The 19,023-nt window shown below is 40.3% G+C and overlaps 1 protein-coding gene across 2 annotated transcripts in view; it reads left to right on the forward strand.

Moving 5' to 3' along the window:
• The first annotated feature begins 1,465 nt into the window (after positions 1-1,465).
• The window catches only part of vtg3 (vitellogenin 3, phosvitinless), a 38,906-nt gene continuing 21,348 nt past the window's right edge, over positions 1,466-19,023 (forward strand). The window contains exons 1-25 of one of the 2 annotated variants that reach the window (XM_014215683.2): positions 1,466-1,565; positions 1,656-1,676; positions 1,780-1,931; positions 2,161-2,412; positions 2,527-2,688; positions 2,843-2,991; positions 3,577-3,727; positions 3,874-4,031; positions 5,216-5,381; positions 5,771-5,902; positions 6,133-6,351; positions 6,757-6,974; positions 7,068-7,165; positions 7,297-7,421; positions 7,512-7,613; positions 7,734-7,853; positions 8,015-8,204; positions 8,351-8,438; positions 8,787-8,972; positions 9,060-9,195; positions 9,284-9,452; positions 9,794-9,903; positions 9,999-10,094; positions 10,329-10,541; positions 17,653-17,798. In XM_014215683.2, coding sequence (XP_014071158.2) covers positions 1,526-1,565; positions 1,656-1,676; positions 1,780-1,931; positions 2,161-2,412; positions 2,527-2,688; positions 2,843-2,991; positions 3,577-3,727; positions 3,874-4,031; positions 5,216-5,381; positions 5,771-5,902; positions 6,133-6,351; positions 6,757-6,974; positions 7,068-7,165; positions 7,297-7,421; positions 7,512-7,613; positions 7,734-7,853; positions 8,015-8,204; positions 8,351-8,438; positions 8,787-8,972; positions 9,060-9,195; positions 9,284-9,452; positions 9,794-9,903; positions 9,999-10,094; positions 10,329-10,541; positions 17,653-17,798 — 3,599 coding nt within the window. In that variant the 5' untranslated portion in view covers positions 1,466-1,525. The remainder of the gene's footprint in view (positions 1,566-1,655; positions 1,677-1,779; positions 1,932-2,160; positions 2,413-2,526; positions 2,689-2,842; positions 2,992-3,576; positions 3,728-3,873; positions 4,032-5,215; positions 5,382-5,770; positions 5,903-6,132; positions 6,352-6,756; positions 6,975-7,067; positions 7,166-7,296; positions 7,422-7,511; positions 7,614-7,733; positions 7,854-8,014; positions 8,205-8,350; positions 8,439-8,786; positions 8,973-9,059; positions 9,196-9,283; positions 9,453-9,793; positions 9,904-9,998; positions 10,095-10,328; positions 10,542-17,652; positions 17,799-19,023) is intronic. The other variant, XM_045687278.1, reaches the window with a different exon arrangement.

Raw genomic sequence — 19,023 nt, forward strand, 5'->3', positions numbered from 1 at the left:
AGAGACCTAGCAGTGTAGTGCCAGGACAACAACCTCTTCCTCAATGTGAGCAAGACAAAGGAGCTTATCGTGGACTACAGGAAAAGGCGGGCTGAACAGGACCCCATTAACATTGACGGGGATGTAGTTTCAAGTTCCTTGGTGTCCACATCTCCAACAAACAATCACGGTTGAAACACACCAAGACAGTTGTGAAGAGAGCACGACATCACCACCTCAGGAGACTGAAAAGATTTGGCATAGGTTCCCAGATCCTCATAACGTTCTACATCTGCACCGCACAGCAAGTGGTACCGGAGCGCCAAGTCTTGGACCAAAAGGCTCCTTAACAGCTTCTACCCCCAAGCCATAAGACTGCTGAACAATTAATCAAATGGCCACTGGACTATTTACATTGACCCCCCTCCATTTGTTTTGTACACTGCTGCTACTCGCTGTTTATTATCTACACATAGTCACTACACCCCCACCTACATGTGTAAATTACCTTGACTAACCTGTACGCCCCCGCACATTGACTCGGTACCGGTACCACTTGTATATAGCCTGATTATTGCTTTTTTATTTTGTTACTTTTTTTAATGTTTTTTACTTTAGTTTATTTGGTAAATACTTTCTTAACTCTTCTTGAACTGCACTGTTGGTTAAGGGCTTGTGAGTAAGCATTTCACGGTAAGATCTACACTTGTTGTATTTGGTGCATGTGACAAATACAGTTAGATTTGATTTTGACTGTTAGTTGAGTAACCGTAGCCTGTCTGTTGCTCTGCACAATTCGTGTCAGCGTCCTTTATCCTCTTTCATCAATGACCCGTTTTCGACAACTGGCCTGAAATTGTCTGGATGTCCTTTGGATGGTGGACCATTCTTGATACACAGAGGAAACTGTTGAGCGTGAAAAACGCTGCACCTGGCATCTACTAGCATACCCTGTTCAAATGCACTTAAATATTTAGTCTTACCCATACACCCTCTGAATTGCACACAAGTATAATCCATGTCTCAATTTTATCAAGGTTTAAAAAGCCTTCTTTAACCTGTCTCCTCCCCTTCATTACACTGATTGAAGTGGAATTAATATCAATAAGGGATCATAGCTTTCACCTGGTTAGTCTATGTCATGGAAAGCACAGGTGTTCCTAATGTTGTGTACATTCTGTGAATATATTATTTGTGCAAGCAGCATACTTTGTGCATTCAAATAAGGTGAAAGATGTTGAATTTTAAACAATTCTTTGTAATATACAATATGTGAGTTTCACAAAGTACTGATTATTAGTGTCCATTTTAGATCACTGTTTATTTTTCCTGAAATGTCCTCCTTTTGCATGTCATACTGACCACTGTCAACGGTCACTGGTTACACTCATCTGACACACCTTTGCCCCCTTGTTACTTTGTCCCTCATTGTTGCCAAAGATGTGCTGTGCAGACACTGGGTCACGTACTCATTTAGTCATTGTGAACACAGCATTGCATATAAAAGGAAACGTTGAGCTGCAGGATCCCACTCCTGGATTTCACCATGTGGGGGTTCCTTCTTTGTCACCTTGTGGCCTTGGCCGGTAAGTATGCAGAAAAGCAAAAATATGGAAATTATTTTTAATTAGCTAATTATGACACTTTTTGATTCTTTTTTCATTTTTTCATTTCAGCATGTGACAATATCAGTTATGGTGAGTTCTTTATCAAGTGATTTGAAATGTATCATTTAAAACTAACCCTACATTCAAATGAGCATGTTTTCATGAATAATTATGTATCAATGATGCATTGTAGAGCCTGGCTTGAACCCTAAGAAAACCTATGAGTACAAATATGAGGGAATGGTGAATATTGGGCGTGGCATGCCAAACCTTGCAGAGTCTGGTGTGAGACTCATGTGCAAAGTCAAGATCATTGGTGTGTCTGCACAAACATTCCTTCTCCGGGTATGCATTCAATTAAAATTACCAATGCAAGGTACTTCATAGGCCTTTTCCTCATTTTTCAGAAGAGAAATATGCTGCATGTGTTATTTTAAGGATCTATGTTTCTTTTGATGAGCATAAAATGTGTCAATGTCCTGAGAATTTAAACAAACTAATTTGAAAAACTTTATTAATCGTAAATAAACAATTAATTCTACCTGGTGATCCAATTATATTTTCTTGTTTGAAGGTTTCAAACTTGAACTTCGAGGAGTTCAATGGCATCCCAGGGAAGAATGCATTTGATGCCTCACCAAAGCTTACCAAACGGATTGCTGCCGGGCTCAGAAAACCCTTCATGTTTGAGTACGCCAAGGGACGGGTTGGTGACATTCGCACCTCTGCTGAAATATCTGACACCATCGTCAATATTGTGAGAGGCATACTTGGGTTCTTCCAAGTCACAGTCAAGACCACCCAAAGAGTGTATGAGCTTGAGGAGGTAACTAAAACAGGTTTTACATAAACAATGCTTACGTTATATTGCATTTTCATCTGTAAAGAAATTGCAGAGAGCACTGTTAATGTGAGGTTTATTCTACATATTTGTTATCAGGTCGGGATCCATGGATTGTGCCAGAGTACCTATGCCAATGTGGAGGACGCCAACTCCCAAGAATTGTCAGTCACCCAAATTGTTGACATTAATAACTGCAAAAAAAAGGCAGCCATTTACAGAGGAATGGCACTTGCTGTCGACAACAAACTTTCCAAAGAGGTTTGTCTTTCCAATCCATAGACCTATATGTGAACATGCACAATTCTATTTAAATGAGTATACAGTGCCAGTACTACAGAGACCATCGAGGTAAATAGTATACTTTAACAGTCACTCACTTTCAATAATTTTTGTATTCTTTTACGTCATCTAGAGAGGTGACTCCGTCATTTCAACAGTGAGATATGTCTACACAGTGAAACCAACAGTTGACGGAGGCCTGATCAAGAAGGCTCATGCCTTGGAGCGCCAGCATTTCTCCCCATTCAACGTGAAAGGGGGGAACTCCAAACTGCAAGCCATGTATGACAAGTCTCATTGTTTTCTTTCATTTCACTTTATAAAATTGGGTGTCTGAAAATGAGAACCACCTTGTAGTTGGAGGACTCGGAAGAGATGCCACGGTTAGAGGCGTAATGACTAAATACCAACATACAGAATAATAGGTGAAAGTGGTTTATTTGCCATGTACACACTAAGGATGCGTTTACACAGGCAGCCCAACTCTGATAATTGATGAAATCCACTAATTGGTCTTTTGACCAATAAGATATTTTGCCAATAATTGGGCAGACAATAACAATTGTGAAGGAATGTCCAGAAGGAGATGTCCAGACATGAGTTATAAGGCTGCGATTACACAGGTTGCCCAATTCAGATTTCTTGCCCGATTATTGGCAAAAGAGCTGATCTAATTGGTCAAAAGACAAATGAGTGAAAAAAAAGTTACGAATTTGGCTCCCTGTAAACGCAGCCTTAGATGAAGTGCAGCGAAGAGGTTCACTGAGGTTCTCAGTCTTGGGGCTACATTGAGGAACAAACCAGGATGACCAATTACCTGCTAAAGTTTGTATATGTAAGGTGCTATTCTTGTTGACTCTCTTTTAGGAAAGAGCTTGTGCTGCTTAGTGTAACTAACACAGTGGTGACCCCTGCTGTTGGTCCCATGATTAGCCGAGGGAATCTGGTTTACAAGTTTGTGAAAGTGTTGGCCCAAATCCCCATTTTGATGAAGAAGTTGGATGATCCAGTGCCCAAGGTAAAGAACAGGGTATCAATAATACTCAAAACTTGCTCAAAAATTTTTTTTTCCTCACCCTGTCATGAAGATGTTTTTGGCTCATGATTATTTACTGCTAACATGTGATATGCCACAAACACATGCAACCACATTGTTGTTCACAGATTGCAGACATGATCAAACGTTTGGCCCAAGCGAACATCTACCAGACAGACAGTGCAACAAGTGAGGATGTTGTTGTTCTTTTCCAACTCCTGCGTGTGACATCACTAGAAAACCACGAGGTTCTGTGGAAACAGCTCTCAGGGAATGATGAACACAGGTGCATATTCATGTTTATTTAATTTATAATCATATTTATATGTTATACTGTATTTACACTACCGTTGAAAAGTTTGGGGTCACCTAGAAATGACCTTGTTTTTTTCCCCATTTAAATAACATCAAATTGATCAGAAATACAGTGTAGGCATTGTTAATGTTGTAAATGACTATTCTAGCTGGAACTCTGGGATGCTGGCCTTCTAGGCAGGTTTCCTCTGTCCAGTGTCTGTGTTCTTTTGCCGATCTTAATCTTTTATTTTTATTGGCCAGTCTGAGATATGGCTTTTTCTTGCAACTCTGCCTAGAAGGCCAGCATCCCGGAGCCGCCACTTCACTGTTGACGTTGAGACTGGTGTTTTGCGAGTACTATTTAATGAAGCTGCCAGTTGTGAGGTGTCTGTTTCTCAAACTAGACACCGTAATGTCCTCCTGCTCAGTTGTGCACCGGGGCCTCCCACTGCTCTTTCTGTTCTGGTTAGAGCCAGTTTGCTTTGTTCTGTGAAGGGGTAGTACACAGCGTTGTACGAGATCTTCATATTCTTGGCAATTTCTCGCATGGAATAGCCTTTGTTTCTCAGAACAAGAATAGACTGACAAGTTTCAGAAGAAAGGTCTTTGTTTCTGGCCATTTTGAGCCTATAATCAAACCCACAAATGCTGATGCTCTAGATACTCAACTAGTCTAAATATGGCCAGTTTAATTGCTTCTTTAATCAGAACAACATTTTTCAGCTGTGCTAACATAATAGCAAAATGGGTTTCTAGTGATCAACTAGCCTTTTAAAATAATACACTTGGATTAGCTAACACAACGTGCCATTGGAACACAGGAGTGATGGTTGCTGATAATGGGCCTCTGTACGCCTATGTAGATATTCCATTAAAAAACATTTTACTGTTCCCAGCTACAATAGTAATTTACAACATTTACAATGTCTACACTGTACACTGATCAATTTGATGTTATTTTAATGGACAAAAAATGTGTTTTTGAAACAAGGACATCTCTAAGTGGCCCCAATCTTTTGAACGGTAATGTGTATATATAGGCACATTTTTATATTAATTTAAACATACTATGGTTTCCATGGTAAACATTTCTATGTTAAGTGTAATATATCAAAGGATTGCCTATGTTTGCTACAATGAAAGTTTTTTTTATTGTCATCCTTCTCTTGTCAGACGGTGGCTTTTGGACACAATTGTTGAAGTTGCAGACGCAAGAGTCCTCAAATTCCTGAAGAACAGATTCAAAGCCGGTGATGTATCAGCCAATGAGGCTGGACAAACACTTCTGATCGCATTTAATCATTTAGCAGCAGAGACTGACTTGATGGAGATGGCCAAGGTGATTGTCTTGGTTGGAGGTGTAACATACAGTTATTTAAATTGCATATGTTTTTAAGAACTGAGGTTGGGGCATTTGTATACTTTAGTTTAACTTTACTCAGAAGTATGCTGGTATTGCATAGTTCACATGGCATATCACTCACCCTGTCTGGCTAATGTAAAACATGGAACTGGAATCCCACCGTACTAATACACAGACTGGATTTTGGCACAATGTTCACTACATTACAGGAGGTATTATTGTTAATACAGTAGAAAGACAAAGAATACATTGTCCCTACATGGGCTTATAGACCATTTAACATTTTTTTATACTAGATGACAAAATCATGCGGTCGATGTGATGTGTTCAGAGAGATTATGAATCAATCAATCGTCCCTCTGTAGGAGTTTCTGTCCATGCCCTTCAGTAAGTCCCACCCAATGCTGTGGAACACTGTGGTGCTGTCCTATGGATCACTGGTCTACAGGTACTGTACCTATGAATATGGTACATCTTGCCCGGTGGCAGTTGTTCAGGTAATAGGCTACATTACCATTGCATTACTTACTGGTAAAGAAACCAAATGCATAAGTTATGTTCCAGTTTATTCTGGTTATATGGCAGAAGATGGAATTGTGAATGTTATGACTACTGCTACGTTAATCTTGTGTAGCTTTGCTGTTGTTCAGACTTTTTCTGTATCGATATTAGCTGCAAATCACTGCAGATTAGAGAATTCAAGATGTGACATGTTCGTCTCAAACAGCCCCTGTTGGACCTGGTGATCGATGGCCTGAAGAGAAACAGTGAATTGGACATGGTGCTAGCCCTGAAGGCCATTGGGAATGCAGGCCACCCCTCCAGCATTAAGACCATCAGGCGCTTCCTCCCCGGAGTGTCTGCCGCTCCTGTGACCCTCCCACCCCGTGTGCTAAGTGCAGCCGTGCAGTCTCTGAGACACCTGGCCGTCAGAGACCCCCACAGCGTTAGTAGTAGTAGCAGTACTAGTAGTAGCAGTAGTTTGGTTTATTTCATTGTGTACACATTCACAACTAAAAGCTGAATTCCAGAATACAAACAAGAAAAGAAAAAAGGTGATAATATTTAGAAAGTGTGTCATAGATATTGTGGTTCTGGTGTCAGAGTTGAATTGGTGTCAATAACATTTCGACCCACTCATATTAGGATATCAAGACAATTCCCAAAATGAAAATTAATTAAAGACCTCATTGAAAAATATGTAACTGAGTATCAATTGATTTACTAAATTGACTTTATATCAGATGAAATGATAACCAGTTGACATACAGTCGGATTTTGTATTAGTCCCAGTCTAATCACTTTGATAATATGACTTTAGCTACTGTATGTCTTACGTATGTGCTTTCAGGTCCAGGACATCACAGTGAGCCTGTTTGTGCAGAGGCACCTTCCCACTGAGATCCGTATGCTGGCGTGTATGATCCTGTTTGAAACTAAGCCACCTTTGGCTTTGGTGTCTACAGTGACTGCATTCCTATTGGAGGAGGCTGACATGCATGTGGCTAGCTTTTCTTACTCTCTTATTGGGAGCATTGCCAAATCAAGCACTCCGGACAACCACTTCCTGTGAGTGTTTCTGTCAGGGCAGAGTGACATTTGTTGTGTCAATGCTTCTGATTTTGCATTTAAACTGTGGCTGTTTTGTTATCTTTGTAAAAGCTCAACAGCCTGCAATGTTGCTGTGAAAATCCTGGCCCCTAAATTTGGTCGTGTCAGTTACCACTACAGCAAAGCTATGCACCTAGATTGGTTTAATGGTGAGTTCAAAGGACCTGTAAGCGGCATGGGTTTACTTTGAGAAAATACAGTATATGAAAGGCTGAGGAAACTGTTTTCTTCGCTCATCATTAAAAAACATTGACTGACCACATATCTCTTGAATATCCAGACGACTTTTTGATTGGTACAGCCACTGAGATCTTCATGCTGAAAAATGCTGCAAGCTACATCCCAACAGAAATAGTGACTAAAGGGAAATTCCATTTCATTGGCAAAATATTACAACTTGTGGAGGTAATCAGTAATGTTCACCTTAATTGTTTTGTACTTGTTCTGTTTCATGCTGAAGTAAAACATTATTTGACTATTGTTTGTGTCATAAAGCTTGGTTTCCGTGCTGACGGAATTAAGGAACTGTTTAGACAGAACATTCAAGTTTTTAACGGCCATCTCAGCTACAGCGACTTCAAGGCCATATTCAAAGTGGTGAGTTCATGACTTTTCAAAATGCATACTGCACAGTTGCGGGCACTAAAAAAGTGCCCTCAAATGTACTGTACCATCCCTTCAAACTCAACTTTGTTCTATTGAATCATCTTCTTTCAGCTGCAAGATTGGCAGACATTGCCCGAGGATAAGCCTCTTTTGTCTGCCTATACACAAATCTTTGGTCAAGAGTTCTTCTTCGCGGATTTGAACAAGGACTTAATTCGGAGTGTTATCAAGGTGAGATTTCTACAGTCAATCAAGTATTGCATGTTACTCAGTATAACATCATGTCCCTCTCTATCCACTTTGGGCAATAACAAAACCTCATGATACACATTTCCTGTGGTCTCCATAAGCTGTTACACACTGTGCTCTTCTGCCACGGTATCTCCATGCAGACTGTCAGTCCATCTGCAGGCAAAGAGAGCCCAGTCTGGAAAATGATTGAAAATCTTCAGAAGGGGATGTCATGGCACTGGACAAAGCCCTTCCTTATGTTTGAGACCCGTTACATCCAAGCCACCTCCCTCGGTCTCCCACTGGAAATCAGCAAATATTATAACACAGTAACAACCATTACCGTCAATGGTAAACATTGAATACCAAGGCCATTTGAATTCCAAAGCAGAATACCATTTTTATATATATATATATATATATATATATATATATATATATATATATATATATATATATACATAATCAATAAAACTCAAACATTTTCTCTTATGTAGCTAAGGCTGCAATCAGCCCACCACTGACTGATCGCCTGGGACAACTGTTGACCTCAGATGTTTCACTAGTGACTGATGGATTTGCTGGGTAAAATATGAATTTATGTTTTGGTAGCTGGGGCAGTCAAACTCCTTGCATATTTGTATGTTTCTTGTAAAGGATAGTGAGAAAGGGAGGTAGTGCTAGAGCAGTGGGTCGCTTGCAGCACTACCAAGTAAGTGTGATCTGGAGGCACTGACGGCAGCGGCTTACACAGCTGGACCACCCCAGGCCTCGGCAAGTATTTATTCAATATGTTGCATCATATTATGAGAAGAACAAGACTATGAGGAACCCTCCCATATCAATGGCTTCATTTTCCAGAGTGTCTTCATGGCTCAGTTATTGTTCAATGCTAATATAACTGATTGTGTTCTGTATGTAACTTTGCTGCAGTTTCTCCAAGGATCAATTTGTCTTCCATGGGATAAACACTGACATTTTCCAGTGTGGTGCGGAACTGAAGAGTAAAACAGTAGTTTCCATGCCATGGGAATTCAGCATGAAAATGAACGTTAAAGAAAATACATTTGAAATTGACCTTCCTCCTTGCAAAAAGGAGACTAAGCTTTTCTCAGTCAAGTATGTTTCTCACATTTCATTACACCTGTCAAAAACAATATTTTAAGTGTAACTTAACAGATGCTAGTTTTCTTTTTGTTACAATAGGTTTGATGTATATGCGGTCTCAAGGAATATTGAGGAGCCATCACTTGCTAAAATGACCCCAATGATGCCTGACTCTATTGAGGCTAATGAGGATATAGAGCCACCAAAGCAAAGATATTTAACCTCTGGACAAAAGGTACAATCACTCTCCAAGGCAAAGATTATTACACGCCAAGTAAGAGAGACGTGTGCACTCCTAATATGCTTTCTTTTTTGCCAAATAGATTGTAAAATTTGACATTTACCATCCACAAGTAAAGGTGTGTGCAGAGGCTAACATCTATGGGGCAGCTTTCTGTATTGAGTCGGAGGCAACGAGATCACACTACATTGATGAATACCCCCTTTACTACTTCTTGGGATACACCAACTTTGCATATACAATTAAACCAGGTAACAGCATATAGAAGTATAAAGTATGACATAATATGCTTTTTCTTGTACATTGTTTTGGACTGTCATTTATTGAGCCTTATTGGATGTGCCAGGAACTGGTCCAGCGGTAGTGCTGCAGACCCCGGACTGTACATCAGCCCTGTGGCAGGGTTCAGTTCTTGCTTACACCTTACTTAACTGGACCTATTCTATACATCCCTCTAATCTATCTTTGCCTTTCATTCTTTCACAATAAAGCACCAACATTTGAAAGGGAAATGGAATTCCATAAAAAAAACAAGCCTCATTAGATTTCATAAGTGTGACTATAAAATCTAATTCCTCTCTTTCATTATCAGTCCAGTCCAACAAACCTGTTGACAAGATTCACATTGAGATGAACGCCAGCCCAACCAAGTACCCAGTTAGTGTCCACCACCTGCTTGACACCCTGCGGAGGCTTTCCAAGGTACTTGGTCATGGTTGTACTGTCATGATCTGCACACATGCATTGCTAGGTTCATATAGTATGTGACCATTTCTACACTATTTTTGTGTTTGCAGGATGCAACCAAGAGTTTCCATCTCTCCTCTGGTTCCTCAAGCAGCGAAACGTCTCATCAAGCAAGCTTCAAAGCCAAAGAAGCTTCTGCTTCTGAGGTAGGGCTATGGCTGAAGTGCACCATTGACTACTGTAACTTTTTGTTGTGGTGCTTATTTTAAGGGGGGTTGGGGTATATTCATATCAATCAATATTCAAAGACAGTTTCATTACTGTCTGCATTATTTCGGACATGGCGAAAGTATTATGTATTTCACTCTAAAACCTAGTTGTGTTTACAAAACAGTGATGGCAGTATAAGGATCTTTGTGCCTTCTTGTACCTCTCCTCAGGCTTGGAATGCCAATCCTGAACCATTGTTCACCATCAAGGCTCTGGCCATGAGTGGCAACACAAAGCCAGAGGGTTACGAAGCAGCTGCTTACTACACCCCTGCTGCCCAGACGGACAACGCCCAGCTGATCGTGTCTCAGGTTGGGGAGGAGGCCAACTGGAAGTTGTGCACAGATGCTAATGTGGATAAGGTCCGGCAGGAGCAGCTAAAGGTAATCAGGGTTGGGTAGGTTACTTTCTAAATGTAGTCTGTTACTAGTTAACAGTCCAAAATTGTAATCAGTAACTTAACTTTTGGATTACCCAAACTCGGTAATGTAATCTGATTACATTGAGTTAATTTGAGATTACTTTGCCCTTAAGAGGTATTAGAAGAAGACAAAAATGTATGTTACCAATTGAACAACGTCTATTGCAGGATAAATCAATGTTAAAGTTTACATAGCTGGCAATACATGGATGTTAAATGTAACTTTATGGGTTGGTTATGTAGGCTTCTTCTAACCCATCGCTTTCTACTACATATAATAATAATAATTTAATTGTACTTTACATTGAAAACCAAAGTCTATCAGAATTCCAGTCATTCCAATGAATGATATACTCCTTGATATTCAAGAATACGACTTGGAAATATGGAAGTATAGATTAGCCAAATTGTTCATATTTTTTTATTTCACATTTATTTAATTCACATTTATTTAACCAGGTATGCCAGTTGAGAATAAGTTCTCATTTATAAATGCAACCTGGCCAAGATAAAGCAAAGCAGTGCAACAAAAACAACAACACAGAGTTACATATAAACAAATGTACAGTCAATAACACAATAGAAAAATATATTTACAGTGTGTGCACATGTAGAAGAGTAGGAAGTTAAGGTAATAAATAGGCCATAGAGGTGAAATAATTACAATTTAGCATTAAACTGTAGTGATAGATGTGCAGATGATGATGTGCAAGTAGAGATACTGGGGTGCAAAAGAGCAAGAAGAAACATAACAATATGTGGATGAGGTAGTTGGGTGTGCTATTTACAGATTGGCTGTGTACAGGTACAGTGATCGGTAAGCTGCTCTGACAGCTGATGCTTAAAGTTAGAGAGGGGGACATAAGACTCCAGCTTCAGTAATTTTTGCAATTCGTTCCAGTCATTGGCAGCAGAGAACTGGAAGGAAAGGCAGCCAAAGGAAGTGTTGGCTTTGGGGATGACCAGTGAGAGTGAGAGTGAGAGAATGAGATGACGGTGAGAGACTTGTTTCTGGAAAGGTGGATTTTTAAAAGTAGAAGCTTGTTTTACCTGAGCATCACCCCAAAACTTATTAGCCAGCCCTTCTCTATTGTTTATTATTTTGTTGTCATGGGGGACTGATTGGGCTCATTGATTCGAGTTGAAAAAGAAATGCTGCACTCATGGAATTGCATGCTTGAAGCGAACATTTTGGCATTTGCTGTATGAATGATGAGAAACTCCATATTGCAAATGTACGGTCCCTTACTAGACATCTGCGAATGTTTCTAAAATTCGCCAACAGTGGCGGGCCGTGCACCGGATCTTCCGGGAAGTCATCGAACGAAGTCTCTCGGACATTCGGTTTCCGTTTTATAAAATATTCAAATTTTGGTCATTTTTCCGCTGTCCCGGAAAATACCACCAGAGGGCGAATGTATTCATATTGTAAATGTATAAAACATCACCAATCTCGACGTGGCCTTATCTCCTAAATGGAAAAGACTTTGAAGACGAAACTTGGTGAGCATAGGTTTGGCATAATGGGCAGTTGGCCCCAAACAAGATGGAGTCGAGGCCTCAATGCTTTTTGAGTTAACCTGTTATGGCTAGGGGGCAGTATTTTCACGGCTGGATAAAAAACGTACCCGATTTAATCTGATTATTACTCCTGCCCAGAAACTACAATATGCATATAATTATTAGCTTTGGATAGAAAACACTCCAAAGTTTCTAAAACTGTTTGAATGGTGTCTATGAGTGTAACAGAACTCAAATGGCAGGTCAAAACCTGAGAGATTCCTTTACAGGAAGTGGCCTGTCTGACCATTTATTGTCTTTCTTTGACATCTCATTCCAAAACTTAGGATCTCTGCGGTAACGTGACACTTCCCATGGCTCCAATAGGCTCTCAGAGCCCGGGAAAAACCTGAATGTCGTCATTCCAGCCCCAGGCTGAAACACATTATCGCCTTTCTCAAGTGGCCGATCAAGGGACTGTGGGCTTAGGCGCGTGCCCTGGCCGCCCCCGTCTTTGTGATTCCCGGGCGGAACACCTGCTCCAATATCCAATGATGGGCGTGGCGCGAAATACAAATTCCTCTAAAATCCGAAAACTTCCATTTTTCAAACATATGACTATTTTACAGCATTTTAAAGACAAGACTCTCGTTAATCTAACCACACTGTCCGATTTCAAAAAGGCTTTACAGCGAAAGCAAAACATTAGATTATGTCAGCAGAGTACCCAGCCAGAAATAATCAGACACCCATTTTTCAAGCTAGCATATAATGTCACAAAAACAAAACCACAGCTAAATGCAGCACTAACCTTTGATGATCTTCATCAGATGACAACCCTAGGACATTATGTTATACAATGCATGCATGTTTTGTTCAATCAAGTTCATATTTATATCAAAAACCAGCTTTTTTACATTAGCATGTGACGTTCAGAACTAGCATACCCACCGCAAACTTCCGGGAATTTATAAATTTACTAAATTACTCACGATAAACGTTCACAAAAAACATAACAATTATTTTAAGAATTATGGATACAGAACTCCTCTATGCACTCGATATGTCCGATTTTAAAATAGCTTTTTGGTGAAAGCACATTTTGCAATATTCTAAGTACATAGCCCAGCCATCACGGGCTAGCTATTTAGACACCCGGCAAGTTTAGCACTCACCAATATCAGATTTACTATTATAAAAGTTTGATTACCTTTTGTTGTCTTCGTCAGAATGCACTCCCAGGACTGCTACTTCAATAACAAATGTTGGTTTGGTCCAAAATAATCCATCCGAATAGCGGCGTTTTGTTCGTGCGTCCCAGACACTATCCGAATGGTAAAGAAGGGTCGTGCTCATGGCGCAATTCGTGACAAAAAATGTCTAAATATTCCATTATCGTACTTCGAAGCATGTCAACCGCTGTTTAAAATCAATTTTTATGCAATTTATCTCGTAAAAAAAAGCGATAATATTCCGACCGGGAATCTCCTTTTCGGCAAACAGAGGAAAAATCACAAAGACGGGGGCGGCCAGGGCACACGCCTAAGCCCACAGTCCCTTGATCGGCCACTTGAGAAAGGCGATAATGTGTTTCAGCCTGGGGCTGGGATGACGACATTCTGTTTTTTCCCGGGCTCTGAGCGCCCATGGAAGACGTAGGAAGTGTCACATTAGAGCAGAGATCCTTTGTAAAAGATAGAGATGGCAAAGAAGTTCAAGAAATGGTCAGACAGGCCACTTCCTGTAAAGGAATCTCTCAGGTTTTGACCTGCCATTTGAGTTCTGTTATACTCACAGACACCATTCAAACAGTTTTAGAAACTTTGGAGTGTTTTCTATCCAAAGCAAATAATTATATGCATATTCTAGTTACTGGGCAGGAGTAGTAACCAGATTAAATCGGGTACGTTTTTTATCCAGCCGTGAAAATACTGCCCCCTAGCCATAACAGGTTAAACGATGAAACTTTAGACGGAGAATACCAGAGACCATTACCGGAGATAAATAACGAAGTGCACGCCGTCACCGGAACGCGCAACAAACACTACAGCCAAAATGGGAGCCACTTAGAAAAACTACAAATTGGAGCTAATTTTTCAAAAAACAAGCCTGAAACTCTTTCTAAAGATGTTGACATCTAGTGGCAGCCCTAGGAACTGCAATCTGGGAGGTCTTCCTTTTAAATTCCCATTCCCAGCCATTGTAATCATTGGTGAGCTGAAAAAACCCCAATCTGGATGGATTGTCCTCGGGTTTTCGCCTGCCATATCAGTTCTGTTATACTCACAAACATTATTTCAACAGTTTTGGAAACGTTAGCGGGTGTTCTATCCAATACTACTAATAATATGCATATCCTAGCTTCTGGGCCTGGGTAACAGGCAGTTTACTTTGGGCACCTCATTCATCCAAACTTCCGAATACTGCCCCCTAGCCCGAAGAAGTTAACTAACCTCCAGATGAGCTTCAATGCCATACAACTTTCCTTCCGTGGCCTCCAACTGCTCTTAAATGCAAGTAAAACTAAATACATGCTTTTCAACCGATCGCTACCAGCACCTGCCCGCCCGTCCTGCATCACTACTCTGGACGGTTCTGACTTAGAATATGTGGACATTTACAAATGCCTAGGTGTCTGGTTAGACTGTAAACTCTCCTTCCAGACTCACATTAAGCATCTCCAATCCAAAATTAAATCTAGAATTTGCTTCCTATTTTGCAACAAAGCATCCTTCACTCATGCTGCCAAGCATACCCTCGTAAAACTCCCTATCCTACCGATCCTTGACTTCGGCAATGTCATTTACAAAATAGCCTGCCAACACTCTACTATGCAAATTGGATGCAGTCTATCACAGTGCCATCCGTTTTGTTACCAAAGCCCCATATACTAACCAGCACTGCAACCTCTATGCTCTCATTGGCTGGCCCTCGCTTCATATTCGTCGCCAAACCCACTGGCTCCAGGTCATCTATAAGTCTTTACTAGGTAAAGCCCCATCTTATCTCAGCTTACTGGTCACCATAGTAGCACCCATCCGTAGCATGCGATTCAGCAGATATATTTCACTGGTCACCCCCAAAGCCAATCTTCCTTTGGCCGCCTTTCCTTCCAGTTCTCTGCTGCCAATGACTGGAACGAACTGCAAAAATCACTGAAGCTGGAGACTCATATCTCCCTCACTAACTTAGCACAAGCTGTCAGAGCAGCTCACAGATCACTGCACCTGTACATAGCCAATCTGTAAATCGCCCATCCAACTACCTCATCCCCATACTGTTATTTGTTGCTCCTTTGCACCTCAGTATCTCTACTTGCACATTCATCTTCTGCACATCTATCACTCCAGTGTTTAATTGCTAAATTGTAATTATTTCAACGCTATGGCCTATTTATTGCCATACCTCCCTTATCTTACCTCATTTGCACACAATGTATATAGACTTTTTTTTCAATTGTGTTATTGACTGTATGTTTTATACCGTGTGTTACTCTGTGTTGTTGTTTGTGTCGCACTGCTTTGCTTTATCTTGGCCAGGTTGCAGTTGTAAATGAGAACTTGTTCTCAACTAGCCTACCTGGTTAACCTGTTATGGCTAGGGGGCAGTATTTTCACGGCTGGATAAAAAAACGTACCCGATTTAATCTGATTATTTCAATAACTTCAATAACAAATGTTGGTTTGGTCCCAAATAATCCATCGTTATATCCGAATAGCGGCGTTTTGTTCGCGCGTTCCAGAAACTATCCGAAATGGTAAATCAGGGTCGTGCGCATGGCGCAATTCGTGACAAAAAATATCTAAATATTCCATTACCGTAGTTCGAAGCATGTCAACCGCTGTTTAAAATCAATTTTTATGCAATTTATCTCGTAAAAAAGCGATAATATTCTGACCGGGAATCTCCTTTTCGGTAAACAGAGGAAAAATCACAAAGACGGGGGCGGCCAGTGCACGCGCCTAAGCCCACAGTCCCTTGATCGGCCACTTGAGAAAGGCGATAATGTGTTTCAGCCTGGGGCTGGAATGACGACATTCAGGTTTTTCCCGGGCTCTGAGAGCCTATTGGAGCCGTGGGAAGTGTCACGTTACCGCAGAGATCCTTTGTAATGGAATGAGATGTCAAAGAAAGACAATAAATGGTCAGACAGGCCACTTCCTGTAAAGGAATCTCTCAGGTTTTGACCTGCCATTTGAGTTCTGTTATATTCACAGACACGTTTCAAACAGTTTTAGAAACTTTGGAGTGTTTTCTATCCAAAGCCAATAATTATATGCATATTCTAGTTACTGGGCAGGAGTAGTAACCAGATTAAATCGGGTACGTTTTTTATCCAGCCGTGTCAATACTGCCCCCTAGCCCTAACAGGTTAAGTCTATCAAAGTGTGCGAATTTGAGCATGTATCCATTAGACCTATGTAATTTATTTTCTTATCAGCATGAATTAAAGCTATAAAATCCCCACCTTTATTCCAAAGGCTGGGATCCGCACTATGCAGCTGTTGCAAGAGTGCATATTTCACTGGCTGTCCACTGGTTTCAAAAACAGTGATTGTTGTGCAACTTAAACTTCTTGAATTCAACCATTATTTGGTTCAAATGCATATTTCGATTTGTGAACAGCCATCCACAACAACCACAGTCCGTAAGGTGCAAATAGCTAAATGAGAGAGCAGCAGTGTGATTCACATCAATGCGCTATGAAGATATCAATAATAAGTGATATCTGTTTCGCCATAGACTACAACACTGCTGTTATCCTTACTTCCAAGCACTTGTTCAAGTTGGATAATCTTTGTATGCCGGCAGTAGTCACACCATTGGAAGACATAGCTTGGACTGTAGACTACAAAAACCTATTCCTGCTCTTTTCCCGCGATCCATCAAACACATTTGGTGTGTCATCATAGTGGTCTCTGACTTGTGGTCAGACACTCAGGTGGAACAAACTTACATTTGAGAATTTTTTCAATGCTGATTTGAATGTCATTTAAAAAACAGAGAAGTGCTAAATATTTTTTTGCAAACATCCTTTCTGAATTTAAAAGTAATCCTCAAAGTAATCATCTAGTTTTTCAAAGGTATCTGTAATCTGATTACAATATTTTTGCTGGTAACGTAACGGATTACAGTTAGCATTTTTTGTAGTCCATTACATGTTACGGATTACATGTAATCTGTTACCCCCCAACCCTGAAGGCAATAGGCAGTACACTCTAAGAAAAGAAGGTACTAACTGGAACCTAAAAAGGTTCTTTGGCTGTCCCCATATGACAACCCTTTGAAGAACCATTTTTTGGTTCCAGGTAGAACTCTTTTGGGTTTCATGTAGAAGTATTTGCCCAGAAGGTTCTACATGGAACCCAAAACAGTTTAACCTGGAACCAAAAAGGGTTCTATCTGGAACCAAAGAGGGTTCTCATATCAGGAGAGCGGCAGAACCCTTTTCGAACCCTTTTTTCTAATAGTGTAGATACAAGGTGGGAAGAGATATCTCTAAATAGGGATTGGAGAAACATGACATGTTATTCAATGTGATGGCTTCATAAGTGTTCTCTTTTGCATGTTAGATGCACCTAAGATGGGGAGCTGAGTGTCAGTCATATGAGATGTCTATGAAAACTGCCACTACACATCTGCCTGGGTCCAAACCCACTCTGAAGGCCAAGATTCACTGGAAGACTGTTTCAGGGTACATGACAGAGGTTGGAAAAAGGTGAGACAAGCACACATACAGTACACTGAAAATTATATTCAGTTTTCCAATCCTACTGCAATCAGAGTAATGTATTAGCAAGTCGTGTGACTATTCACATTGTATATAAATGCTATTGGTTCCTTAATGAAAAACAACTTCACTTTTATGCTGATGACACTGTGATGTACTGACTCCTCTGTGAACCAGGCTATAGCCGATCTACAGACTGCATGTAATGTCATACAAAAAGCACTTGTTGACCTTAAACAAGTACTGAATTTGGAAAAAAGTTATTTTCTGGAGAGCCCACAACATTGACTGCACTGATTTAACCCTTTGGACCCCAATAGAATTATAGAATGCTGCTGTAGATTACTGAGAATTTTCAAGAATAAGCACATTTTCTCACAAATTTAAAATAAACAGACAATGCTCAAGAACAAAAAACAAATGACAATTACAAGTCAACTTAGTTTAATATGACACCACAGTCATGTCAATAGGAATAACACCAATTTTGTCTCCGATTGTGTAAAGAAACTCACTATCAAAAAATAATTAACATTCAACATAACATAAAACTCTATAGTATTTAAATTGTACAACATTTCACCAAATGACTTATTCAAACTGTACCAACTATGATATATTAAACATATGTTATTTATATATACATTGACAGTCAAAAGTTTGGACACACCTACTCATTCAAGGGTTTTTCTTTATTTGTACTATTTTCTACATTGTAGAATTAAAAGTGTTAAACAAATCAAAATACATTTTATATTTGAGATTCTTCAAATAGAAACACTTTACCTTGAAGACAGCTTTGCACATTGGCCTTGGTCTGGAAGGTGACCAAGAACGTGATGGTCACACTGACAAAGCTCTAAAGTTCCTCTGTGGAGATGGGATAACCTTCCAGAAGAACAACCAACTCTGCAGCACTCCACCAATCAGGCCTTTATGGTAGTGTGGCCAGACGGAAGCCACTCCTCAGTAAAAGTCATGACAGGCTGCTTCATTTGCCAAAAAGGCACCTAAAGGACTCTCCGATCATGAGAAACAAGATTCTCTGGTCTGATGAAAACAAGATTGAACTCTTTGGCCTGAATGCCAAGCAGCACATCTGGAGGAAACCTGGCACCATCCCTACGGTGAAGCAAGGTGGTGGCAGCATCATGCTGTATGGATGTTTTTCAGCAACAGGGACTGGGAGACTAGTCAGGATCGAGGCAAAGAT

This window comes from Salmo salar, chromosome ssa10 (assembly GCF_905237065.1).
Source record: "Salmo salar chromosome ssa10, Ssal_v3.1, whole genome shotgun sequence".
Lineage (NCBI taxonomy): Eukaryota > Metazoa > Chordata > Actinopteri > Salmoniformes > Salmonidae > Salmo > Salmo salar.